Source organism: Euleptes europaea, chromosome 5 (assembly GCF_029931775.1).
Source record: "Euleptes europaea isolate rEulEur1 chromosome 5, rEulEur1.hap1, whole genome shotgun sequence".
Classification (NCBI taxonomy): Eukaryota; Metazoa; Chordata; class Lepidosauria; order Squamata; family Sphaerodactylidae; genus Euleptes; species Euleptes europaea.
This window is the reverse complement of record NC_079316.1, coordinates 78,017,928-78,045,564: the sequence shown is the minus strand read 5'-3', so window position 1 is coordinate 78,045,564 and position 27,637 is coordinate 78,017,928. Positions and strand designations below refer to the sequence as shown.

Sequence of the window (27,637 nt, the reverse complement as noted above, 5' to 3'; positions counted from 1 at the left end):
TTAAAGAGCTTATTTGGAAGCCTGTTTCCCTGCGTTCAGTGGGACTTACTTCTGGGCAGGTGTAGAAAGGATTGCTGGTTGTTTGTATTTTTAGTATTGAAAGGAATCGTTTCTGAACACCAGTATGTAGAGCTGCAAAGAGTAAGCCTCTGCACGGAAGTAAGCAGACATTTCACTATAATGTGTTTAGCAGATTGTGGATGGACAGTGAAAAAGGAAGACAAAAAGGTGATTTAGAAGTCCCTGCTTCCCTACTTCTTTGTCATCAATAGTGGCAAAGGGGGTGGCCCTTTCCCTGCCCTTCCCCCATCCCATTAACGTGTCCCCCTGGTTTAGCCTGAGAGTCTGCTTTTTAATAACCTAATTTTTAGCCCTGCACTGTGGGTAGTGGTAAGAAAGAAGAGTGTGTTTGAACATGTGCAGAGAGCACCCCACCCCAGGGCTCAGTAGTGGCTGCACCTCTCCCTGGACGATTTCCACTCACCTGTTTTTCCACCTATTTTGCCAGCGATTGAGGACAGAGCAACTAGGGTTGCCAACCTCCAGATGGTACAGCAAACCTCCAGGTGCTGGCTGGAGATCTCCCACTATTACAACTGATCTCTGGGTGACAGAGATTAGTTCACCTGGAGAAAATGGCTGCTTTGGCAATTGGACTCTATGGCATTGAAGTCCCTCCCCTCTCCAAACCCCATCCTCCTTAGACTCCACCCCCACAATCTCCAGGTATTTTCCAATCTGGAGCTGGCAACCCTAAGAGCAACGCAATCTCCCTGAAGAGAACAGCAACACCCGCCAGGCCAGCCAGTTTTTACCACGATCAGTTTTTATTGCTTGAGAACCCGAGTGCTCCTCTCCATATTGAACACACAAAATGCCAACTCTCTCCCAAACACCCCCCCCCAACCTGGCTCCACCCTGTGGCGTGTCTTTGACTCCAGCCTGGAGGGGAGGGGATCTGCGGAGCGAACCCAGCCCCTTGGGGGGGGGGGGAATCACCATTCACCCTCTCCCCCCACCTTCCCTGTCCCCATGCCTGGGAGTGATTTATACCCGAGGGCTGCCTCCTCCGTGCCCAGTCCCTGAACTCTGAATTAGTGTTCTACCTGCAATCCATACTCTCTCCCTCTGCTTGTGTTTCCTTGGCAGGCTGGCTAATTACCTTGTGATGCTGCACTTAAAGAGGTGGAAGGGGGGGACACCGTCAGACCAGAAGGATTTTTTTATTTAAAGAGAGGGAGATATCCCCATCGGTTGCTTCCTTCCTCTAAAAAGCTAGCAAAACTATAGTTGAAAATTGCTACCTTGACGCAGGGCCATTCTGCATCCCTCCCGTCTTCTTATTGTGTTTAGCGGATACTTGGCACCGGAGTTTGCTGCTTAAATATGTGACTACAGCTGGCGGATGAAAAAAGGTCCTGGATCGATATATATACATGGCGGGGGGGGGGGGAGACACCCTTTGGCTGATCTGGCACTTGGGATACTGGGCACTTTCATACTTGCAAAATAATGCACTTTCAATACACTTTCAATACACTTTAATGATTGTTTGCAAGTGGATTTTGCCATTTCACACAGTAAAACCCAGCTCCAAAGTGCACTGAAAATAGATGGAAAGTGCATTATTTAGAATGTGTGAAAGTACCCTGGGATCCCAAACAAGAAGCGAACCCCATAAGAGTCCATTCACATATCTCCCGATTGGACCCCCCTACCTTAAAAGACTACGATTTTAAACCTGTGCCAAGCCTGATCCTCCGCACGGTCAGTAGTAAACCCCACTGGAGTCAGTGATGGCTGACTGTCTAGAAAACAGCCCCATCCAGCCTCGGCCTGCTTACTTCTGAGTAAACATGCATGAATCATCAGTCTGTTCGGTCCTACGGATTTCAGTGGGAGTCCCCCCCCCCCCGCTAAATATGGTTAGGATCCGGCTGCGATGGCTTTTCAATGCGGTGTAAACGTGTTTTGGCGCAGGTTTGGGGGGGGGGGGGAACGAACCACAGTGTTCCTACACGAAGATCCTAACCTGATGAGTTTGGAAATTTAACCCCATTGAAGTCCATGGAATTTACTGCCACTCCCAAGTATACATACATTCTGGCTATTCTGGAAAAGGATATATATATATATATAAGCAGGAAGGGCAAAACGTTGATAATTATAAATTATATCTATATCTGTGTATATATATCATCTATACACACTCACATAGAAATATATAAATATATACACGTATATATATATATAAAGCAGCTGCTGCTGTGTGTGATTCAAAAACCATGGAACATGGCAGTATAGTCAATAAGATGAGAAAACGAAAAGTCTATAAAAATGACAAAAAATAAAATTCTTCAACCCTCTAAACCTACCCCCCGCCCCCAATCACAGAAACTGTAAATCTTGGTTTAAAACAAGTAACAATACACCAGGACGGTCTATACAAGGCAATGTACAAAATCCCAACCTGGCAATAACCTAGAGAAGGGCAATGAAAATGGTCGTTGTGTTGAACATTATATATAATTTCACATTGACAAACTTAAAAACAACAACAACAACCCAGCACAGTGAAAGTCCTAAAACACAGAATATCGCAGCTAGTGGAGGATTTTTTTTTCCTTTTGGCAACTGGATCGGGGCATAGAATACGCATCTCCATATAAAAATAAAATCCCACATTTGATGTCACAGGAATATACAAGACGGTGAGGTATGAAAGTTCTGGTTTTCTTTTCTTTTCCCGGGACTTGGAAGTCCAGAGGATGGCTGATAGTGTACGGTCAACAACATGAAACGGTAATTACACTTCTAATGAAAACGATACTACGGTGGGCCCTGTGGGGCTCGAAGGAGAAATGTCTCGATTTGGGCGATGGGGGTGGACCTCCGAGGCCTTCCTCCTCTTCTTCCTCCTCTTCCTCGTTGTCCTCTTCCTCGCTACAAGGAGCTTTCACGAAAGATCTTCTCATTTCGGAGGCATCTTTTCCCTGTTGCAGAAGCGAGGGGGCATGGTGTTGGGAGGCTTTTTGGGTCGGTGGGTTTGTTTTAAAGAAAGGCTAACACCCTCCCCCTCCACAAAAATAGGGGGAGAGGGGGGAAAGGAGTTGGGGGGGAAGGGGGGAAACGTGTAGGGAAAGGGGAGGGCAAAGTAAGAAAAAAGTTCTAGTGTGATATTTACCACCACATCACTGCACGACACAACACTTGTGCACATTGGCAATAGGTTTACCTGCCCCAGTGGCTATTCGAAAGGACAGGAACACGGGCTGTGGAGAGGGAGGGAGAGAAGAGAAGGTTAGCAGGTGGGGCCGCCGCTGGGCAGCAGCACCTGTGCCCGCACGGCCGAGGATGGAAAGCAGCAAGGGGCGAGGAACCCAGAAGATGGGGAGGTGTGGGGAGGGAACAGCCCCTCCCCAGCTTCTCCTGCCTGGATAATCACAGGGAGAAAAATATTACCCCTTGACCTAGGGATTATCTTTCTTTTAGGTGACCATTCTTGGGAAGCAGGAGTCCGATCCTGGGCAGGTTTACTCAGAAGCAAGTCCTTTTCTGGCAAAAGGGCGCTTCAGTAAACGTGTCCCAACCTGACTGAACTCAAGATTTCTTGTGCAAGTCTTTTACAGAGCTGGATTAGGAAGCCACAGCTCCGACCCAGAGGTTAGAAGGGTGAGTTTTGGAAGTTAACTTGCCGGTAAGGCGGTTTAAAGCTCGCAGATCTCCGCCTTATCCCCTTTACTCAGCCAGCCTCATCCCCTTAACTCAGAAGTAAGCCCTGCTGAATTCGGCGGGGCTTACTCCCTGCTCAAGGTGTCTCAGGGCCGCAACCCTGCATTTGCCAAGGCGAAAAAGATCCCTGTCTGTCTGCTTCCAAATCGGAAAGGGCCGCCTGTTGCCTGCCCATGCGGATGACTGAATGCCGGTCTGAATCGCACACCCTTCATGCAACCTGTACAAGGGGTGGAGGATGCTCTCGCTCCAGGGCAAAAACCTGACCGCACCCTCGTGCCCCTCCGGGGGCAAACCCTAATCCGCCACCCCCAAACGGTGCATCACTGCCCCGAGGACGCCTGGTTAAGGCGGAGAAACCCCCCACCCCGGGGCATCCCGGGTTTACTTCCAAGGAACGGCGCTCCTTGCAGAGCAGTCGTCCTTTCCCGTTTGCAAATGGTGCCCGGCAGGTCGCTCTTGGCGACCTTTTCACACGTTCGTTAGAAAACCCGGGTGCTGCCTGCAAAGGGTGGGGAAGCGCAGAGCCCACCCCCCCTTCCCAGCCTCGGCGCTCTCTCTCCTCCCTGACCGTCCAAACAGTCGCCAGCAAGAAAAAAAAAAACCCCAGGAAATTGATGCGTTCCTACGTGCATGCGTTGCCTACACGCGTCTTTCGGGTCTCCCCATTCTTCTTTTGCTGGCAGGAGTTCAAACCCCCCCCCCCAATCTCTGTGCCTGTTTCCGCAAGGCAACCCGACTTCGTTCAGTGGGGTTTACTCCAGAGTAAGGAACGGAGTCTCCGTTCCCCGCGAGTCTCGACCCCCTTCTCTCCCCCCCACCCCCCAGTTCCCACACACGCGCGCGCACCGCAGCCAGACTCGAACCAGGTTACCTTGTGGTCCCCCATACAGATGTTTGGTCCGATGTGGTCGTACACCACTTGCTTCTCATCGTTTTCTGACTAGGTGGAAACACAAAAGAAGCCTCGAGTCACCGCGGGAGTTTCCCCCCCCCCCTCCGGAAAGACTGGCTGCCCAGATCAAAGTCACAGGTATGTAAATGACTTTTGTGCAAGGGGGGGGGAGGGGGAGGCCGGGCTTCACCCCCCCCCCTTCCCCTCTCGCTAATACGCAGAGCTCAACCTGGAAGAAAAAGCCCCTTCAAATCAATAGAGCTCTCTTGCAAAGAAATGTGGGGATCCTTCCTTTGAGCTAAATATTACTTTTACCCATGCATGGGGGGAGGGGGAACATCTAGATGCGTGGCTGGCTGGATATATTTGTTAAGATGTGCGGCGTCTTAAACCGGGGCAGGCTGCGTACCTATCTAGACGTTTAACAGGGCAATCCTATGCCCAGGGAAGTGTGGCCACTTACGCATGGTTTTGCCGTGGAGGTTTTGCCTTGGATTTGTCGCTCTCTAGATGCACATTTCCCCCATCTGAATTCTCAGAACTCTGCACGAGGGCTTACGTTTGGGTTTTGAGAATTCGGGTGGGGGAAATGTGCATCTAGAGAGCGACAGATCCAAGGCAAAACCTCTCGTGCATAAATGGTTTGTGTTAAAAATGGGGGGAAACCTGACCTCTTCCAAACTGCATTCACAAAAGTTTTAGAACATCTTCCCAAAATTCTTCAATGGGAAAATATTTTCATTGATTCCTAAGTGCCCACAAGATCTTCACTGTATAGCAAACTATCTCTCTTATTCACCCCCTCAACCAACATATTACTATTTTATGGCACCATACAAGCTCAAACTTAGTTATGATCCTTTATGGGTATGCAGTAATTGAACATGTCTCTAACTTTTCCCCATGTGACTTTAAAAATGGTTTAATTTGGTGAGAAGCGCTTATACAGGCTAGGGTGCAGCCATTAATAAATGCTCTATGGAGGGAGAGTGTCAACGGATTAAAGCAGCTGATCAATTAACTAGCTTGATGTTCACTGGCCAATTAATTAACCAATTACAATAAATGCCGGTATGGTAATGTAGGTGATTCCCACTTCCTGGTTTTAATGAAGGGTGTTGGTTTGTCTAAAATTAGCATAAGGCTGCAGTCTTAGGCAAACTGCCTTGGGCATAGTTCCCATTGAACTCAGTGGGAATTAATTTCTAGGGAACTTTAATCTTAACACCCTTCTGCAGCGGGGAATCTTGTTTTATTCAATGCCACCTGAATAATTGGGGTGCTCAAAACAGCGCTTATATTGAAAAATGTACTTGGGCCATTTTCAGCAGTGTTCTCCTAGTGTTTAAGCTCATATTTTAAAATACACGATTAAATGCCTAAATCGATTAGCCACCTTGATCCAATGATTAATGCTTTCAGCTGTAACCCTATTACCGGATTTGATATCTACCCCGTTTAGATCACATTAGGCTCTGCTGCTGCACAGAAAGTGAAAACACTGGGCAAACTGAGAAGTTAAATGTGAGTTAACAAAAAATATTGTGGGGGCGGGGCGGCAATATGCCCCAAATTGTCATTCATACAAAGCTATTTATTTTCTTCCCTCAGTCCTCCAAACCCAAATTTTAAACATCTTTATTAAGAAATAAAAGCCCCCGTGATTTCAACAGGGCCCACAGCGCTTTGGAGTAAGCTTCAGAATGAAGGCTGGAAGGTACCATGAAAATAAGTGGGGAATTTTTGTCATCGACTTAAGATGGGATTTTGGATTTTCACACCGACCTCAAGAGAAGCACTGGACGAATTATCTACTTTTCTCCCCCCCCCCAAACCTGTGAATTATTTCCACTCTGTCCTATGCTCACAGTTGATTTCCTTTCTCTTCCCCTCTTCTCTTCAAACAAATAATAAAATCGACACAGCATCGACCACAGCTGACCGTCTGCTTTGTTTATCTGGCATAATGACCCTGGCTAAAGCAATCACTTAAGAGAGAGAGAGAGGGAGAGAGAGAGAGAGAGAGAGAGAGAGAGAGAGAGACACTCTGACTTGCAATTTCTCAAGCTGGTTAAACTGTACGATAATTAAATCTGGAACCCACACCCATCTTCCCCCCACCCCAGATCCATACATGCTCACAAACGCCAGCTGCACTCGCGCACACTTTCCCATCCTCATTTATTTCAGATGAAAAACAGTCAAGCTTTTCCTCATCTGTAATCAGTCAAGTTTGACTGGGCAAGAACTTTCTATATAAACAGCCGTATTTGGGACTATAAAGTTTAAAATGGAATTATCTTTAATGCAGTAAGGAAGCTTAAGGTCATATTTGCTTTCTAGTACGCCTGCCTAGCAATATATCTATGTATATCTACCCATCTATCTATCTATATATACACACACACAGAGAGAGAGAAAGACACATATGAAAAAGCTTAACCTTCTGCATTGTATGCATGAACACTTTCCAATATTTCAAGCTCATAACGCCACTGCCAGCGGAAGTGGAGATACATTCATCAAAAGCGACTTGATAATTTACAAAGGCAGCATCAAATTGTGGATTTTCAAGTGCATAATCTTTAGACAGATAAACAAATTACAGCAGCGTGTGAACAGAAACACGCTCCACTCAGCTGAGCATTCATTATGCCACGCTCTCAGGCAGCGCCGTGACTCCCGTGCAGCGGGCAACCTTTGGTGTGTTAGGGCTCAGCAAGCATAAAATAACATGCTGGGGAGGTAACCGACCATGGCATGATAGATGAGGTGGTGCTAAAGCTGTTTACAGCCCCATGTCTGTCCAATCTGCAAAGTGTCGGGTGCGGACTCTGGCGTGCGGGGCTGGTCTGCTAATTTGGGCGCAGCTAAAAAAGCCCTTGCCCCACTACAAACAAAGGGACCCAAATCCGTGGGCCGAAATTGATCTGCAGCTTTTATGTAGCACTCTACGAGTTTGTTTGCTCCCGTTAAATCACCGTGGGTAGGTACTCCCATTTTATAGATGGGAAACAGAGGGCGAGAGAGGCGTTGCCAACATTTGTTTTGATAGGACTTCCAACAGCTGCCCATCCTGGAAGGAATTTAGGGGGTGAAACTTCTCTCAGATGTAATGGATGGGGAGAAAAAGCTTTTATGTTCTGCTTGCTCCCCAGCTGTTAAAGCAACAGGACCCCTGCCAGAAAAAAAAATTGGCCACCTTACTTACCTAGCTCCAAACAATTATGAGAGCCAGTGTAGTGGTTAGAGCAGCACCTTGAAATAATATTAATGTCTCAGGGAACCCCTACATATTATTTGCATATGATTAGCCTATTCATCACTATTTCTCGTGGAACCCCTTGCGATTTCTCGTGGAACCTGAGGGTTCTTGGGAACCCTGGTTGAGAAATGCTGGGTTAGAGGGTCTGATTAGGATCTGGGAGATTCTGGTTTCAGTCTCCTTCTCTGCCACAGAAACTTGCTGGGGGACCTTGGGCCAGTCACTCTCAGCCTAACCTTACTTACAGGTTGTTGTGAGGATAAAATGGGAGGAGAAATGAATGATGTCAGCTACTCTAGGTCCCCATTAGGGAGAGCTGCTGCCGGTCTGAGTAGACAATACTGACTTTGATGGACCAAGGGTCTGATTCAGTATAAGGCAGCTTCATGTGTTCATGAGCTAAATATGGCTGAGGAAATAAAAACTGTGAGTATTAGCAAAAAGGGCCCAGTTAATTAAATAGCAGCAGTCGTAAGTCAGGGAGGGTGGAAGGTTGCACCGGTAATGCATGAAAGAAGTAGATGTGGGTGGGACTGCCAACATGGTTACCTCCCCATACCGTGTTGTCCAGTCTGGCATGAGAAGTAATAATGGAATCCGTACCACTCGTGTGATCCCCCCTCTGTACACTATTGGAGTGGTAGTAGCCCCCCAGTAAAGTAGGTTAAAAATTAGGTTTGTTTTTTTTAATTAACTTAAAAAAATAAAGGGAAGAAGGAAAATAAATTTTAAAAGGAAATGAAAGGGTCATTTAAGATGACTAACAATTCTGATTAAATGTATCTAGAACTATTTACGAGAGACTTTGTGTTGGAGAGTCCTGGGTCTTACTTTTTGAATGTAAATTGTCAGAGGTGTCCTGCTTCATAGAAGTATCTGTTTGACTCAAGGCAACTCCTTGCTGTGCAAGAAAAATCTGAATTATAGGGGAGATTGTGCAGTCAGGGCTGCCATATGACATGGTCAGAATAGCAGATTGGGTAGCATTAAGACGTCTGTGGATGGGAGAAGCTCCTGACTTGGCATACAACCTGAGCCCTTCCAGCATAATCTTAATGGATTTATACTGTAGAAGAAGAGTTGGTTTTTATATGCTGACTTTCTCTACCACATAAGGAAGAATCAAACCAGCTTACAATCACCTTCCCTTCCCCTCCCTACAACAGACACCCTGTGAGGTAGGTGGGGCTGAGAGAGTGTGACTAGCCCAAGATCCCCCAGCTGGCTTCATGTGAAAGAGTGGGGAAACAAATCCAGTTCATCAGATTAGCCTCCGCCGCTCATGTGGAGGAGTGGGGAATCAAACCCGGTTCTCCAGATCAGAGTCCACCGCTCCAAACCACCGCTCTTAACCACTATGCCACACTGGTACGGTTCGATTCTGAAGCGCGGTAAGTAGTAAGAAAAGTAGATAAGTAGTAGAAAAGCCTGGATAATTTGTTGGTTCAGTGATCTAATCCAAAGGATAACATCAGGGTTGATTCATACCAGGAGGCTGCTTTATACTGATTCAGACTCTATCAAGCTCAGTATTGACGACTCTGACTGGCAGCAGCTCTCCAGCGTCCTAGGTAGAGGTGTTTCACACCATCTGCAACCAAATTTTTTAAACTGGAAAGGCTGAGGATTGAACATGGAATCTTCTGTAGAGAAATCAGGTGCTCTACCACTGAGATATGTCCCCTTACATAACCACTATGTACTTTGTGAAGTCAACCTGAACTGGCATTTTCTGGGCTATTTTTGGTGTGTTGGACTATTGTGTTCCAAAACATGACCAGAGGGTGACTCACTACCTCCCAGTTCATAATCCACTTTCGGAAGATATTTCAGGACAGATCAAGATGAAACATGACAAATGAAGCAGTCTTATACTGACTCAGACAGCTGGTCCATCAAAGTCAGTATTGTCTACTCAGACTGGCAGCTGCTCTCCAGGGTCTCAGGCAGAGGCCTTTCACATCAACTACTGCCTGGTGCTTTTAACCGGAGATGCTGGGGATTGAACCTGGGATCTTCTGCATGCCAAGCAGATGCTCTACTACTGAGCCATGACCCCTCCCTTGTGATAGGAATGTGCCCTCAAATGACTATGGAGAATTGGACTAAGCACTGAAAAATGCTGCTTTTAAAACTGTTAAGTTGTCTCCGTATGGCAGCTTTAGTGACACAAAGATAATATTTACTTTGTATAAAATGCCTCAAGATCTAGGCACTGTATAGGAACATGTCTATCATCTACAATAGTGATTTCCAAACCTTTGGAGTCATGGAGCACTTTTCATGAGATAAATTCATCATGGAGCACTAATTTTCACCTAGCACCTATAAACTAAACAGAACGACAGTAGTATTTTTTTTCCAGGCTCTTCACAGAGCACTAGGAGATGTTTCGCAGAACACCAAGTGCTCCATGGAGCACAGTTTGGGAACCGCTGATCTACATGATAGTAGATGTCAAGAAGTTGAAGCCTCTCAATTTCTTGGAGTGTGTTATTTCTTTGGTTCAGGCCTGGGAGGCCTATGAGTTTTGTGCTGTTAGGATTTTGGAGCAGTAAAATAGTTACACTTTGAAAACTGCTTTTGTGGAGGGAGAAAGGTAAGCCCCAGCTGGTGCTAGTTAACCTCTCCCCTTTCTGGAATGCAAGGCCGTGCCTTGCCCTAGTAGTTAATCGGTCAGCCATCATGACAATGTCCAGGTGCAGGTAGTTCTGTAAGCTTCCTCACCTGAACACATCACTTAAGGAGTCAGCATTTCTGACCAAGCGATTAATTACCAGCTAAGTGCTTTCGTTTTCTCGATTGGTATTTATGAGCTCATCCTTTTGAGAAAACGAATATAAGGACGGACCAACCCTAAACAAACTATGCACGCTTTGGGGTGCACAGCAGGAAGGCTGTGCTGGCTGCATCACAACCCATTTGATTTTGGCCCTACGGGGAAACGCTGGTCAACTTGACCTGCTTGGAGAAACCTTTTGGACAACCTTTTGAAACTCTTGAATGCTGGAAGCATCTTCGGAACTTGGTAACTATAAGCCTGATACAAGAAACCTTTGCCAATCCTTTTGAACCAAAAAGGCTTTTGAATGTATTAGCTAGCTATGCTAAATAGTTTATTATTTTCTTGCTTAACACTTCATGACTTTTTCTTTCCTGTAAACCAGCTTGAATCTTATAAACAAATTGTTAGCCTTTAAATGAATTGTGTCTGTGATTTTGGGATTCCAAGCCTAAATTCTAAGTGCCTTGTTTGAGTGTAAAAACCACCTACCAAAAACCTAAGACATTTTTTGGAGTGTAATCTTTCCCTGGCAGGCTTCTACCTTGCAGGGTAAGCGTTACACTTAACTTTTGAAGCTTGGCAGGGGTTACTCTGGACCCCATGCCTGGAGGCTTACCTTTTGGTCCAGAGTTGGTGGCAGCTACTGAATTAAACTTGGGGTGAAAACCTGGAGTTTAATATTTTGGGAAACTTTTGACCTAACCAAAGCAGCCCAACTAGTGGAGACTGGTTGGGGCTCTTTGACAGTAGACTACATTACTAATGTATGGGTATGCTCCTGGAGGCAGAGGAGATGCAGTTAGCACCAGAAATGTACACACCAGAGAGTGCCAAAGTACATGGGAAGTGGTTAACTTTGTACTCTATAAATGCTTGTCTTTGGAAAGCGGCCCATATGGCAATATCAAGATCAGGCATGTATAACAGGACTTCCCATCAGCTGGCTGTTGCTTATACTTTGGCCAAGCCCCAGGATATGTCTGGGGTGGGGGTGGGGAAAGGGGATTTTAAAAAGAATAATGGGACAACATCTGTGCTGCGTCCACACCCCTGTCAAATCAGGTTTGTGAATGGAACACTGAAATAAAGGAAATTAACTCTTAATTAATTAAAATGCAGTACCACCTAGCCTGGAGGACATTCAAAATGTCTAGATCATAAGCAAGAGTGACATAGAGTACAATGAATGAATTCAGGTAACAAGACTGGGGTCTCTCAAGATTGGTTAAGAGAGCTGTAAATAATTGCGAGAGTAAAACCACCTTCTAAATTCTCTATCATAGTTAATTTTTCTCAGAGCACACTAACAGCATTGGTATTCTACATTTCCGCCCACATAACTGGACAGAGAATGACCTTCTAAGCACACAGAGCAATTTGCCAGGGGGTCTTTGGGAGGAAAGGGTTATTTGGGGTTTTATTTTTATTATTGTTTTTATCGATGTTTTAAATTGTGATTTGCAAGCTGCCTTGAACCACAAAGAAAGGTGGGATCTAAATAGTTTAATAAATAAATAATCAACCCTAGAATAAGGATCGAATACTTAGCAAGCAGCTGTTCAACGGATGTACCGTTTGTAAACACTTTTTAAAGGTTACAGATGTAGCATACCAGATAAACACAAATCATATTTTCAACATTTGATAATCACTGAATTTGAGTAAGGATGATTGAGAAGGGAAGGGAAATAGAAAATAAGTAACAAGCTTTGATCCCACCTAGACTTCCACAGGTGCTCGGGGCGGGGGGAGTTTTTCTTTCTTTCCTGCTGGAGACCTCCGATTCCTCCCTAAGCTATTCCTACAGGTCCCCTTCCTCCCAGCAGCAGTGTATCAGGGAGCATTTGGAGGGTGGGGACTTGGTGAACCTCTCCCTACAGACATCTAGGTAGGATCAATGGATTTATTAGATTTATAGATTGACTAATCTAAAATAGCTCTGGGGTATTTTTAACTAGATCTGTAATAAAAGTTCCAAGTCCCAGAAATCTACAAAAAACCAACCCACCCCAAAACTCACGGGCATGAATATTATGTTTCTTAATTTATTCTTTTTGAAAAGGAGTTTTAATATGAACTGGGTTACCAGGTGGCTAGGGGAACAGAAATGTGTATTTGGGAGCCATGTGGAGGGATGTAGAGACAGTACACAGTGCAATTTATTATTATTTCCAATTGTATGCAGCGTTACGCCTGTCTAAATCCTCTGAAACCAACTGGTTTAGATTAAAGTAACTCTGAATAGGACTGCACGGATGGTTGTCTTACTAAAGAAATCTTACACAACACACCTCAGTTTATCTTTTAATGGGCTTCTATCTCCTCTCCTAAACAATGAAGACCAGAAACTTTTAAAAAATATAAAAAATGGTCTGCTATTATACTAGCTCCCCATTTCGGTTTGAAGGCTGTTCTTACCTTTAGAATCAGCTCTTTGGCAGAATGTGACATCAAGATCCTGTCACACCAAGCTGGACATCTAGTGTTCATGTACTGCATTCCCTGGCTACAATCTTCACTATAAGGGTAGCTAGGAGAAGAAGAAAAAAAGTAAATGCAACATCTGTGAGCAACCAATTTAAGATTATTGCAAGGAGGATTTGCCAGTCCTACTACTAAATTCAACCCCCTTGAACCCTACTAAATTCAACCTCCCCTTAAAAACTCAAGTATTTAAATATTGTTATTTAAAGACCACCTAAAATTGCCCCATGCTGTACAAAACGTGCCCTACTCACAAAATTACAATATAAAGTTGATTACCACCTAAATGTCATTCTTGTGTGTGAGTATGTGCTGTGAAGTCACAGCCGATTTATGGCAACCCTGTTGGGTTTTCAAGGCAAGAGATGTTCGGAGGTGGTTTGCCATTGCCTGCCTCTGTGTGGGATGGGAGAATTCTGAGAGAACTCTGACTGGCCCAAGGGTCTGATTCAGTATAAGGCAGCTTCATGTGTTCATGAACTTACTGGGAAGGTTCTCGGTGGGCCACTGCCCGGTTGACACCACAGGGACTCAGACCCAGGCTGCAATGACGATGACAACAAGACATTGGATGAGCCTACATCCCTTATCATCGTTGCCATGCCCCAGGTCCAAGTCAAGTGGGTCAGCATGCTCCTGGGTGGATTTAACATCTCAATCTGCTCCTTTTAATTTCAATAGGAGGAAGTACCCAGAACTTCTTAGGATAAGGCCCTGAGGGAACTACAGATCTCTTGCCTACTGAACTGCACATTACACGTGTCATCTCTTGTGTTGTGTTTGGTGAAACTTCAGCAAGAGCAGCTCATGCATTGAGGGGAAAAGGGCTGTGCTGCCTTTGTTTGCTGTGTACACTGTCCCTTCATTCTTGTTCCACTGCCCACCACACCTCTGTACAGAGGGAGGCTTGGATGAGAGAGCCACATATGCCTATGAGAGAAGATGTAAGGCAGTTACTGTAGATGTGGGAGACAAGGGACAGAAAGAGGCACAAGGAAAGCCATCATTGCCCTGGAATGTCCACAGATGCCTACATCTTGGTCTCCTGACTCTCAGGCAAGAGGAGGCTGTGTTAAGGTGGTGGCAGAATTCCAACTAGCTCATCTAATAATGGGTGAGAACCAGCATGGTGTAATGGTTAAGAGCGGTGGACTCTAATCTGGAGAACCAGGTTCGATCCGCCCCTCATGTGGTGGAGTAGGGCATCAAACTCAGTTCTCCAGATTAAAGGGGTTTAACTGGGAGTGGGAAACCAGTTGCTAGCAATGGGGGAAGTACAATTTGAAACCAAAGTTTCAAAAAGGGTTAGGTGTGTAGTGCAGATGTGTGTGTGTGTGCGTCTTAAGTGCCGTCAAGTCACTTCTGCTATATGGCGACCCTACAGATCTAGTAACCGACTTTATGTGTCTCTGAAAGAGCAAATGCTTTCAGACATCATGAAGTGCATTTGTAACTTTTTTTTGTGAGGGGGCAGCTTTCTGGGACCCATTTTGTGACCCACAGTGGGTTTGGCCCTTTTGTAGAGAAAACTGAGGCACAAACTGAGTCAAGATAGCTAGAGGGGAAACCTCTTTGTTTCTTTTTCATGTGATTTCATTCTCTCTTGGTTATCAAGAGAATGGCTTATGCTGAGGAAGGAAATTTCCGCCCACTCTATTCGTTCAGAGATGAGCAGCCAGATGAAGATGCATAGTGTAAGCCACAGAAGTTTTTGGATTTTGGTTTGGGAAATTCTATTATTTATTATTTATTAGCCAGTGAAAGGTAAGAATGCAGGAAGGATGAATTTTGGGAAACAAAAACAATAAGTACACAAACATAAAAAGTGGACTGAAATCCATTTTGCTTATTGCAGATTTCAAAAAGGAATTATCGGGGGCTTTCACGATGAGGAGTTTTAAAATAAGATCTGTGGGATTGAAACAGAAGATGCCTTCATGCTTGAAGAGAAACTTATTTACCACCCTACTTGGTGTGATATTATAAAACTGAGATGCATAGCTCTCTACCAAATGGGTTTACAAGCTACACTGCCATTAAAAAGATTAGCCATGGCAAACAGCCAACTAAAGTGTACTGAATGTATTGGAACAAACCAGTGAACTCAGTACCTTTTCCACCTCATCAAACCTAACAAGACTCATTTTCAAAACATATTATGGGAATTCAATTTGCTGCTTCACTGCCATACAGAAGTACAGCTTATTTCTGAGTGTCCATAGGAGGCGTGATGATGTCATATTCTCGCTAGCAGAAGCTCTTTGTCTGCAATTTAAGGGCTGACTTTTGCAGGCAGCACATTAATGCGTCTCTCCCCCCCTTTAAGTTTTGCATGAACTTGGGCATAACAAAGACTACTCTTTTTATCAGAGAAGTTGTACAAATCAGTCATATCCTATATGATTCACCCTTTTCACAGCATTAATGTTCTGGGTTTTAAATACTATACTTCATGGACAGCACAGCACATATGACTAACATAGTCCTGCAGTGTTTCATATTAGCAGCCTATATCTTCACAGTTTCTTTTTTTTAAAGAATAGGGAATCCAAGCAAATCCTCTGGCTGTTTAACATGGATGTGGGCGTTTAATACCATGATTGGGGTATTTATCTCCCCTCCTTTCTCTAAAAATAGTAAAGACCCAAAGTGGGTAGCAGCAATAAACACAATATAAGTATATTATTATTGTGTGTGTGTGTGTGGCAACCTGCCAGTCATGGATGATGGAGCCCTTGGGGAAGGAGGCCATCTCACTGAGATAGGGGGATGTGGTACCTTAGAAGGGACCTCTTCCTTGGTGGATGAATAGATATCCTCTCGTACCGAGGATATGCCTCAGAGGGGAGGGCGGCTTCTTGTAGTGGAGGATTCAATCCTTAGGAATGTAGATAGCTGGGTTTCTGGTAGGTGCATGGACCGCATGGTGACTTGCCTGCCTGGTGCAAAGGTTGCGGACATTACCCGTCATATAGGTAGTCTGGTAGGTAGTGCTGGGGAGGAGCCAGTGGTTGTCACCAACGACGTGGGGAAATGTAGTCCGGAGGTCTTGGAATCCAAATTTAGGTTGCTAGGCAGGAGACTAAAAGCCAGGACCTCCAAGGTAGCTTTCTCAGAAATGCTACCTGTTCCACGTGCAGGACCAGCTAGGCAGGCACAGTTGGTGAGTCTCAATGTGTGGATGAGACGGTGGTGCAGGGAAGAGGGCTTTAGATTTGTAAGGAACTGGGCAACATTTTGGGACAAGCCGGGCCTATACAAAAGGGATGGGCTCCACTTGAACCAGGATGTAACCAGACTGCTGGTGCGTAATATAAAAAAGGTGGCAGAGCAGCTTTTAAACTGAACCTGCGGGGAAAGCTGACAGGAGCTGAGAATCATCCGGTTCGGGCAAACTCAGTGCACATGGACCAAGGGAAATTTGCTTCAGATTGCCCACATGGAAATTACTTGGACATGAAAGGGAATGGGAAAAAAATGATGGATAGCCACTTAAAGATGCCCAAAGGCACATGCCAGGCAAGTCAAAAGAGAGAAACAGTGTGGAGGTGTTTCTACCTTAATGCTAGAAGCCTCCAAACAAAAATGGGGGAATTAGAGTGCATGGTTTTAAGAGAAAACATAGATATAGTGAGCATTACAGAAACCTGGTGGAGGGGAGAGAACCAGTGGGATACAGTCATCCCTGGTTACTGTAAGACTTCAGCACCTTGTTGCGTTTCTCTCATAAGGAACTTTACTCCAGACATAATCGCGAGTTTAAAAGTTTTATTTAAGAAAGCCAGCGAGTTCAGTGGGCCCATTGAGACATAAGGCTAGAATGCAGACATGGGGAAACACCAGTACATACAATAGGATTGATTAGTTTCAGGACATAATACAAAAGGGCCGAGTTGAGGCAGAGTTGCCTTGATGGTCTAGGTATAAGGAAACAATACAGAAGGTAACAGCCGGTAACTATTCAAAGGAAAAACCATACATGAAGCTAACATGTGAAATAGCTAGGTGATTGCCAGGGCTCCCAGGCATTGTTCTGCGGGACCTGGTAACTCAGTAACGATTAGCCGGGCCGGTCTCCATTGAAGTGTAGATGCTGGGGGGGATGGGCAGAGGCCGAAAGCCAGGACGCCTTAGCTGACAGTTACAAAATGTATAGAAATGATAGGGAAGGGCGTATTGGCGGGGGTGTTGCTATGTATATCAAGGAAGGCATAGTGTCTAATAAGCTAGAGACCATAAAAAGGGCAGACTCGTCCACAGAATCCTTATGGGTGATGATTCCGGGCCCCAAAGGAGATTTAGTACTGGGGACGTTCTATCGGCCCCCTGACCAAATGGCTCAGGGTGATCTTGAGATGGAGAATGAAATTAGGGAAACATGTAAAGTTAATGAAGTAGTAATAATGGGAGACTTCAACTTCCCTCATATTGATTGGATAAATGTATGCTCCAGTCAAGCCAAAGAGATGAAATTTTTAGACATCCTAAATGACTGTGCCCTCGAACAGTTGGTCATAGACCCAACCAGAGGGGAGGCGATCCTGGATTTAATACTCTGTGGTGCTGCCAGTGATTTAGTGTGGGATGTGGATGTAGTTGAGCCAGATGGCAATAGTGATCACAATAGCATCAAATTTAATTTATATGCAAGTGGGAAAGTGACTGGGAAATCTCACACAATTACCTTTGACTTTAAAAGAGGGAATTTCTCTAAAATGAGAAAACTGGTAAAGAGGAAGTTGATAATGGAGCCAAGGAACAGAAAATCTTGAACAATGTCAATTTCTTCATCATCAACCTTAAAGTTGGGTAATTCCCCAGTAGCCATTACTTTTGTCTTCTTAAATGTTCAGCTGTAATCCTGCTTTGGCACTTCCTGCTTTCACCATTACCAGTAGTCATTTCAAGTCTTAGCTTTTTCTGCCAGTAATGTGGTGTCATCAGCATATCTCAAATTGTTAATGTTCCCTCCACCAATTTTTTTAACACACCCTGAATTTCTATATTACAGCTTCATGGTTTAGTCCTCTATAAAATAGCTAGACTGTCATTGCAGAAAGTTGTCCTTTCCCACCCTTGATTATAAGATTTTCCATTTTATTTACAGTTCGTAACCATAGCTCGTCTAGGTTCGTTGTATCACCATTTTTTCTGATATGTTTTTAACTTAATTAATACATATATTTCTTTTACTTTAACCAACCATTCCTCTATCTTTGGAGTCGTTTTTTGTTTCCAATGTCTGGCAAAAGTCATTCTAGCAGCAGTTATCATGTGTAACCAAATACATCATTTATCTTTAGTTAGGTTAGGGGCTAAATTTAACAAAAGTATCTCAGGTTTACATGGGATATCAATCTCCATTCCAACAGACAGATATTTCACTATTTCAGTCCAGAACGTTATAGCTCTCTCACACTTCCACCACATGTGAATGAAGTCTGCTTGTTTTTTATCGCAGTACCAGCAACTATCGTTCATTGATTTGTAGATTTTACTTATTCTAATTGGAGTTAAATGCCACATATATACCATCTTAATTAGATTTTCTCTTATTTGCAAGCTAACTGAGAAATCCAATCCCTTTGAAAAAATATATTCCCATTCTTGATCGCTCAATGGTTTATCTAAATAAATAGCCTAATGCTGAATTTAAATTTTCTTTTACTAAAATTGCATATATTTTTGAAGTTGAAACTTTATCTTGAAGCATTAATTTCTTAAACTCAGATTTTTCTCTAATTTCAGTTAATTCTTTTTCTTTTAAATTATTCCAACACTTTTTCATTTGTAAATATTCTATAAAGGTAATATTAACTTCTTTCTTATCCAAATTTTTTTCTAGAGGTTCTAAATTATCATTATTATTAATCCAATAATGATAATCATTCTGTTTATCTGTCTTTATTCTGTGAAGGAGTTGGAATTCTGGATTCTCTGCTAAGATGTTCCAAAGGAAGAAAGACAGTGGGGAAATATCTGGGGCTAGTTTCTCTCTTAATACATCCCATTGTTTTAGAATGGTATTAATGCAGTTATTATCTTTATTATAAAAACCCATGGCCATCTATTTAGTGGAAATTTAACAAAATCTTGTTCAATTTTAATATAAGGTTCCTTTTCATTGTTTACTACCCATGATTTTAACCACTTTACCCTAGCTATACTAGTAAATTTGGCATTCCTATCCCACCTTTGCCTTTAAATTCATATAGATTGCTATTTCTGAATCTGTTTTTTTTTTTTTTTGTTCTGCCAAATAAATCTATTACAGATCTTTTGCCATTCTTCAATCATTTTTTTTTTGGTATATCTACAAATAAGTTATTGAAAATAACATTTATTTTTGGTAAGATTATCACTTTAATTAAATTGACTCGACCTAGAAGTGTCCTTCCACCAATTTTCACTCTGCCTTCATCTAAATCTAATCCAGCTTTCCTTATGGTATGATGGAGGAGACGGAATAGACAGATTGAACAGATAGCGAGATAAAATACATATTTGTCTGACACTTTTGCCAATTGGAAACCTAACAGTAGCCTCTTGTCTAGAGTATAGGTTGCACATAAAAAACAATCAGATGCAGTGGCACACCCATTTCTTTTAAAACCAGCCATACAAGATGTCAATCTTGGCCATAGCTAGTTCAGCATTACATGTGAGCTATTGACATGGCACTGCCTGGCCGGATCCTAAACTTCTGGGCTCAGTGAGCTTATCCCTATACATTCAGCTCAGTAATGTGGCAAATTGGGGTGGGGAATCATGCTCTTTAGTCCCAATTTGCCTAGTACAGGTTGAGTATCCCTTATCTGGACATCCGATATCTGCACTAACCCGAAAACCAAACTTTTTGAGCCAGGACCTCAGCAGCACGCCAGTTTGCTTTCTGATGGTTCAATGTACACACAATTATTTAAAATATTGTTTAAAATTACACCCAGGCTATGTGTATAAAGTATATAAAACATAAAAGAATTTTGTGTTTAGAGCTGGGTCCCATCCCCAAGATATCTCATTATGTATATGCAAATATTTCAAAATACGGAAAGATCAGAAATACGGACCCCTTCTGGTCCCAAGCAGTCCGGATAAGGGATACTCAACCTGTATAGCCACAGTTCTTTCACTGATATCTGGCTCAAGGTTGTACCTTGGGGGAGGTTTTTAGGGTTCAAGCCCAGGTGTGGACAGAAATTAAGTTTGGGACCATTGATCCATTGACCCCAGCTCATGTGGCACCACTTTCCCCCTCCTCCCCGTATGTGTTGGGATTGAAATCCCTCCTGCCAGGATATAACACTTTTGATGTAGTCCTTCATTCTCCAACCAGGGCATAGGGAGTTTGGGGTTCATTTTATTTACTTCCTTTATACCCTACCTCTCTCCCCAGTGGGACACAAACCAGCTTACATCATTTCCCTCTTTTCCATTTTAACTTCACACCAACTCCGTGAGGTAGGTCAGACTGAGTGTGTGCGACTGGCCCAAGGTCACTGGAAAACAGAGTGGGGATTTGAAGCTGGGTCTCCTAGATCCTAGTCAGATACTTTAGCCAATATGCCCCCCCCCCGCATTAAATAAGAAATGCACACTGCATGGAGAGCCGGTGTGGTGTTGTGGTTAGACTAGGATCTGTGAGAGCCAGGTTCGAATCCCTACTCATGCCACAGAAGCTTGCTGGGTGACCTTGGGCCAGTCACACAGTCTCAGCCTAGCCTACCTTACAGGGTTGTCGTGAGGATAAAAGTGGGGAGAGGAGAATGATGTAACCCACCTTGGATCCCCATTGGGGAGAAAGGTGGGGTATAAATGAATGAATGAACGAACGAACAAATAAATGTGTTCAGATAGTGTCTGTTCTTGTAACTTTGCACATGCCCGCTCTCACAGTTAATGCTTTAAACACCCCCCCTCCAAAAATTGACTTTTTGAGGTAAGAGTGAGGAAGGACCAGCGACTTCCATCCTGTTGTTTCAGAGGATAGCTGAGTTGGTCTGCTATAGAAGAGCTAAATTTGAGTCTAGTAGAACCTTAGAGACCAACAAGATTTTCAGGGTATAAGCTTTCAAGAGTCAAGCTGCCTTTGCCAAATTCCTTTCTTTCTGTTGGAACGAGAAGGGCAATTCTTGCGGCAAAACAAACAGGATGATTTTATGTTGATTTTTAAAAAACTGCCATACAAACGTTTTATCGCCATTCTGGAGCCAGACATATATATTTTTTAAAAATTCTCATTGCATCTTATTCTGGCTGGAGCAGGCAATGAAATGCATTTTTTATGAAGGTTCAATTCAGAAAGTGGGAATTTCTCATGAGTCATACAGTGTTGTGAAACTGCTTTCTGTTTGTAGTTTACTTCTAATCTGCACTATGCACTAGGGGTGTGCAAAAAAAAATTAAGTAAAATTCAGATTAGGGACTAATGGACCTGATTTTTTCCGGTAAACCCAAATATTCCTGAACCTCCATATCGGGAATATCTGGATTCCTGAAAAGATTCAGGTCTAACAGAATTTTACCACTCCCCCCCCTATTTCCCCTTCCCCTCCACTTACTTTCACTCCAGGGCCGCACCTACAATGGTGGTGGGCATAGAGCTGCCTCCAAGCCCCACGTGCAGCCTGGAGGTGGCCTGCCCAGAGGTGTTAGGTGGGTTCGGCTCAGCCGAGTCCGGCTCACAGCTCTGTGCAGGCCGTCGCCTCCGAGCCCCATGTGGAGCCTGGCAGCAGCAGCGGACTTGAGAGGTGGGCTTGGGAGCATGCAAGCAGTTGTAATCTGCTGCCCCAGTGTTCATTTTGCCGCTGCTTGCAGGCTCCAATTGTAGACTCAGGTAGGTAAGGGGGGAGGGAGGGGGGAAATGGTCACGGGGCCAAAGTGGCCCCGAATAATGCCGAAACAATTCGCCATTATTCGGGTTGTGCTTTTTAAGCTCCCTTTAATTGCTGCCATTTTAATCAATAACCCCCCCCCCCGAAAAATACTGAAAAGGGTAGAGCATCTGCTTGGCATGCAGAAGGCCCATCTTCAATCCCCGGCATCTATCATTAAAGGGACTAAACAGGTAGGTGATGTGAAAGACCTCTGCCTGAGACCCTGGAGAGCCGCTGCCGGTCTGAGTAGACGATACTGACTTTGATGGACCAAGAGTTTGACAAGGCAGCTTCATGTGTAAATTGTAGAATTCACTGTCAGTGGATGCAGTGATGGCCAGGAGCACTGATGGGTTTAAAAGGGGCTTAGATTCATGAAGTAAAGGTCCATCAAAGGCAACTAGCTATGGTGAGTAAAGGGCACCTCCATATTCAGAGGCAGTAAATCCCTGAAACCCAGTCCTAGAAGGTAACATTCAGGGGCACCTGGTTGGCCACTATGTGAGATAGGATTCTGGACTAAGATAGACCATTGATCTGATCCAGCAGGGCTCTTCTTATGTTCTTGTGAAATACCATTCTGTGGACAAGGCAGAATAGATACCCAGTTTAAAGGCGGTGCTTGCTTCATTCGTAGCCAAAAATAATCCTTTTTCAATTTGGCAGATTCCAACAGGACAATGAACTAAGGACTGGGATGACGCAGGATGAAAGCTGACATTGACTGGCTTGCCTGGGATTCTGTAGGCTGTGTGTCTCGCAACATTTCATGTAGGCAAGTTTCTAGCTTTTCTGTTCCTTCTCCGTTTACAAGTTTCACTGGAGTTCCCCATACAGAAAGAGGAAGGAGAACCACCACAGAAAATGCCCAGAATTCTAAATAAATGGACACTAGAGATTTATAACAGAAGTTGCAAACTGTAAAAGATTAGGCTGTTCACCGTACAGTCAGAGCTATGGAGACATTCTGACCCTTAGCCTATGTAAATTTACATTTGAGTTGATGGTTCTACTATTATTGCCAACCAAGTTTAAAGTGCATTGGGAACTATATTTGGATTTTTTTTAAAGCATGCTAATCAATATTATTTGCCTAATGATGTTGTAATCACTGTTGTAGCCTGGCGAGCCTGTTACCAAATTACGCATTAATCTCTTTTCAGTCTTCTGACATCATAAACCAGATGGCAACTGTTAGCACACAAGTGAAGTTGGCAATAAAATCAAATTTAACCTCCCATAAAATATGTTCACCTTCAGGAGGGGAGCGCCTAACGGAATAGCCATTCTCCTAATAAGATATCCAACTGCTTTTGCCTTTATTGTACTAGAATGCATAAAGGTAAGTCTCAGACATAATCACAGAGGCTTGAGGGTTCATATTTTTCTGTCAAACACTATATGTGAAATTCAGCTTTCTGGTATGTTTGCACTAAGTGGCTGACGTCAGCACAAACTACTGGAGGTCTATATAGGCTTGGATCCAAATTTGTTCTTGTATGAGAGGAAGGGGACTTCTGCTCACACAAATGGGGCAGGGTGGTGGTAGAGATTTTCTTTCACACTGCAGCCTTGTGCGTTATATTGCACATAGTTTCTGGGGATCTATTGAGTGGCTTTTTGGGGACACAGGGGAACGACAGCAGAAATGGGGAGGTGGAAAAAAGGCAGGTCCCACATGCTCCAATCATGTCTTGCTAGATCCAAGCCACAAAGCTTGCAGACAAGACTAGTTTATAAAACAGGATTCTATCTTAGGACAGAAAACCTACGTGCAAGGTTTCCAAAGAATGTGGATGTTATCAGACTATTAGATTTAGAATCCTATTTTTCAGATTATAGAAACGAAAAGGTTTAATAATAAGTTCCTCCAGATGTTTCGAGTCATATTTACAAAGAATAGCAAACCAGCCAACATAATTCAGTTACAAATGGGCTGGATCCAGGCTAGCTGTTTCTGTCAGTGCAAGGATTTCTGCTCACAGAATATAATTTTCCCACTTCCTTCCTCCTACTGCAACCCAAATGCCTCCTGAAATGACTTTCCTGGGGGACAGGGGGCCACTAGGAATGGAATCAGGAGGGATTTTGAGTTCCTGTAAGAGAGGGGAGGTGGGAAAATTGCACTACACTAGTAGAAGTCCTTCAATCTAAGCCAATCTCCCTTTCGGAGTGGTTTTTCAGGACTGCAAATCAGATGCAACTCCTTCACCATGAGGAACTAGAGATGATTGTTTAATAAATATATTTTTATTCTGCAGCCAATTATTTCTTTCCAATTTGTGTAATCTGGATGACCAAAAGCCCTGATATCGCTAACTCTAGATTTTCAAGAGGATGTGATGAGTTTAGCAAAGTTAGAAGACATTAACATATTCTTCCCAATCCTGCAATAACTACCCCATTTCTTCACTTATTTATTGAAAACATCTGTACTCTTGTTTCCCAGGATGCTTAGAACGGCTTACAAAAAACACAAGTGCAGTTATATTGAAGCAGCCAATAAAATAACCTCTGAACACGACACTGAGCTCAGCAAATCACAAATTGAACTGACATTTTTCATCCCTTGCCAAAGATGGGTAGAGAACAGCATCTCCTTACTTCAATGGGGGAAACCTTCAAGAGCCTTCAGAACTGGGGAGCTCTTTGCTGGGGAATCATCCATGTATACTTTGGGAATTCTCTATTGTGGCCCAAGATTTAAAACAGCTCAATTTAAATCCACGAGAGTTTTGCTATTGACTTTAGTGAAGGTCACATTCACCCGTTATCAAAAACTCCATGACCAGTTTTGTATGAATAAGATGCATTTGGTAGGATTTACGCATTCATAACTGACCAAGACTTCAGCCATAATGTATTTTACTTTTTAAAAAATCGGATGTGTTTAATAGATAAAGGAACACTGCTACTATCGTATCAACTAAGAGAGCAGTCAAGTCAGAAGTCCCATTTTAGTCAGTAGGGGTTATCCAGGGAAGGTGTTCTTAGGATTGCAGCCTAAGGCTCTATTTAGAGCTCACAGATATCTTTTGGATGGATGAAAGGAGGTATGTGTGTGCGTGTAAAGTGTCGTCAAGTCACAGCCAACTTATGGCGACCCCGTAGGGATTTCAAGGCAAGAGACTAACAGAGGTGGTTTGCCATTGCCTTCCTCTGTATAGCAACCCAGGTATTCCTTGGTGGTCTCCCAGCCAAATTACTAAACCTGCTTAGCTTCCAAGATCTGATTAGCTCAGGCTGGCCTGGGCCATCCAGGTCAGGGCCTCTCTTTCACATTCTCATTATCTCTTGTCTTAAATCAGCTCCTGATTCACCATGGTGCTTAATTAGATACTTCCTGTTCCCTCATAATACCTGAGCATATTCCTAATAAGTTCCGTTTTTGGGGGGGGGGGGAAGGGAGTCTTCAATAACTTTATTTTTCTTGGCTGCAATGTGTACTTATTGTTTTTCACTTTTAATGAAGATAATATTATAATTACATGAATATGGGGGTAATTTCTTCTTTAAAAAATGAACAGTCACATTTGCTGCAAAGGATAAAAAGGATTAACAAAATCCTCTCCCCTTCCACTGCTCAGGTAAAAAGATCCCTTCAGAAATCCTGGGTGTTGGCAGAGAGACTCAGAAGAAAATTGGAGTTAGCATCTTCCTTAGAACCTAGAATTCTAAACCACAGTTTAATCCTGGTTTGTGGGGAAAGAAACATTTGCCAATGTATACAGGCATCATGACAAACTGGAGGTAGAATGAAGCCTTTGGGAGGTCGTCAATGGAGCTTAGCATGCAAGGGAAGGTGCTTGCAAGGATAGCTATTTTTCAGCTTCATTCTGGTCATGAAGAAGTATAAGTTTGTCCATAGCTTTTAGAATCATAGAGTTGGAAGGGACCACCAGGGTCATCTAGTCCAACCCCCTGCACAATGCTGGAAATTCACAACTACCTCCCCCCCACACCCCCAGTGACCCATACTCCATGCCCAGAAGATGGCCAAGATGCCCTCCCTCTCTTGATCTGCCTAACATAATAGAATCAGCATTGCTGACAGATGGCCATCTAACCTCATCTTAAAAAACCTCCAGGGAAAGAGAGCTCACCACCTCTCGAGGAAGCCTGTTCCACTGAGGAACCGCTCTAACTGTTAGGAAATTCTTCCTAATGTCTAGACGGAATGCGGTTTAGATAACTCCCCCGCCATGCTGGCTAGAAACATGCTTTACAAAAATAAAATAAGAGAGTCTCAAGACTCTCAGCCCCGTGGCACATCTTGTAGCCTATATCGTGAATAGGCCATACACTACCAAGCTGAATGGCATGGTGCGCATGCTGCATGTTCTTCATTAGGCAGGTCCTTACTGTGCTTTATGAGAGTCAGCTTGCTTATTAATACCTCATCAGAAACGATCAACCAGCCAATGTGAGAAAGCATTTAAAGAGCCAGTATAGCTGGCTGCTCAAGCAATGTGCTAGGCTCCCGCCAGACATTTCCCACAGATTAGAGCACTAATTAATTTACCATTTCTGCAGTTGCCCGAAAGCATAATAGAGATTCATATTCCATAGGCACAATCAACTTAGTTCATTAAAGTCATCTCTGTTTGTCAAATGATCATAAATAATCAGCACTCCTTATGTGCTCATCCTATGCATAGGGTAGTTGGAGTTCTAGCTGTAGGATACGTTGCTATCAGGATTAAATTAGCCACTCTGCATGTACTAAAACACTAATAACCCTTTCTGACACTCTGTTAGCTAAGTGGTCATGATGGGTTTCTCATTTAAGCAAAATCAGGAGGGTAAATAAGGCCTGCAAACACAGGAGTTAAAGTACAATGTGTTAAACAGATGCAGCTTGCAAATACAAGAATAACTCCATGGTGACCAAACTAACAATCAGAGGCAAAGGTTACGATAAAAGAGATCCGTGTGTGTCAACCAAGCAAAGGGCAAAAGGGTAAACAGTTCCTGACTCATAACACCATGTAGTACCCAATACAAAAAAGGTTAACGTCACACACAACATGTTTCCAAGTAGCTTTTATAGATTCACCTAGGACATATATTTGCATGGATTAGTGAACCCAATTTGTCCACATTTTTATGACACTGCAAAAAATAATAACACTGCAAAAAATAATAATAACACGGTGTGTTATTTCTTTCACAATGATGTTGTATTACATTAGCTGCTTAGGCAGTATGGATGTAATGGAATGCTTACAAAGGCAAACAAGATTTTTTTCTTCGCCACAAAATAAAAGGCTACTTTTTTCTACCCACCCCCACCCCCGGTCATGTTCTCAGTGCATAAAATCTGTTCTTATCGATTATAAAACATATCCATTGCTAACTCATGATTTGCCTGGCTGATAATGTCAAACTCAATGCATCTGAATGTCAATAATGCCTTATTGGATCCTCTTATAATATATTTAGCCTTTTAAAATGTGTGGGGATGAAATGGGAAGAATAGAAATTGGTACGGCCATGCCAATACTGCAGAGAGAAGGCAACAGATAATAGACCCTGTTTCAGCAAAGAATTATACGGCCGTGATCACATAAGTGCAAGAAATATGCAATGCAATTCAATAC

At 43.4% G+C, this 27,637-nt stretch overlaps 1 protein-coding gene across 2 annotated transcripts in view; it reads right to left on the bottom strand.

The window, feature by feature from the left end:
• Positions 1-2,919: 2,919 nt before the first annotated feature.
• INPP5A (inositol polyphosphate-5-phosphatase A) overlaps positions 2,920-27,637 on the bottom strand; it is a 321,869-nt gene continuing 297,151 nt past the window's right edge. The window contains exons 13-16 of one of the 2 annotated variants that reach the window (XM_056849629.1): positions 13,096-13,207; positions 4,607-4,675; positions 3,185-3,272; positions 2,920-2,993 (exon numbers count right to left, since the gene is read on the bottom strand). In XM_056849629.1, coding sequence (XP_056705607.1) covers positions 3,192-3,272; positions 4,607-4,675; positions 13,096-13,207 — 262 coding nt within the window. In that variant the 3' untranslated portion in view covers positions 2,920-2,993; positions 3,185-3,191. The remainder of the gene's footprint in view (positions 2,994-3,184; positions 3,273-4,606; positions 4,676-13,095; positions 13,208-27,637) is intronic. The other variant, XM_056849628.1, reaches the window with a different exon arrangement.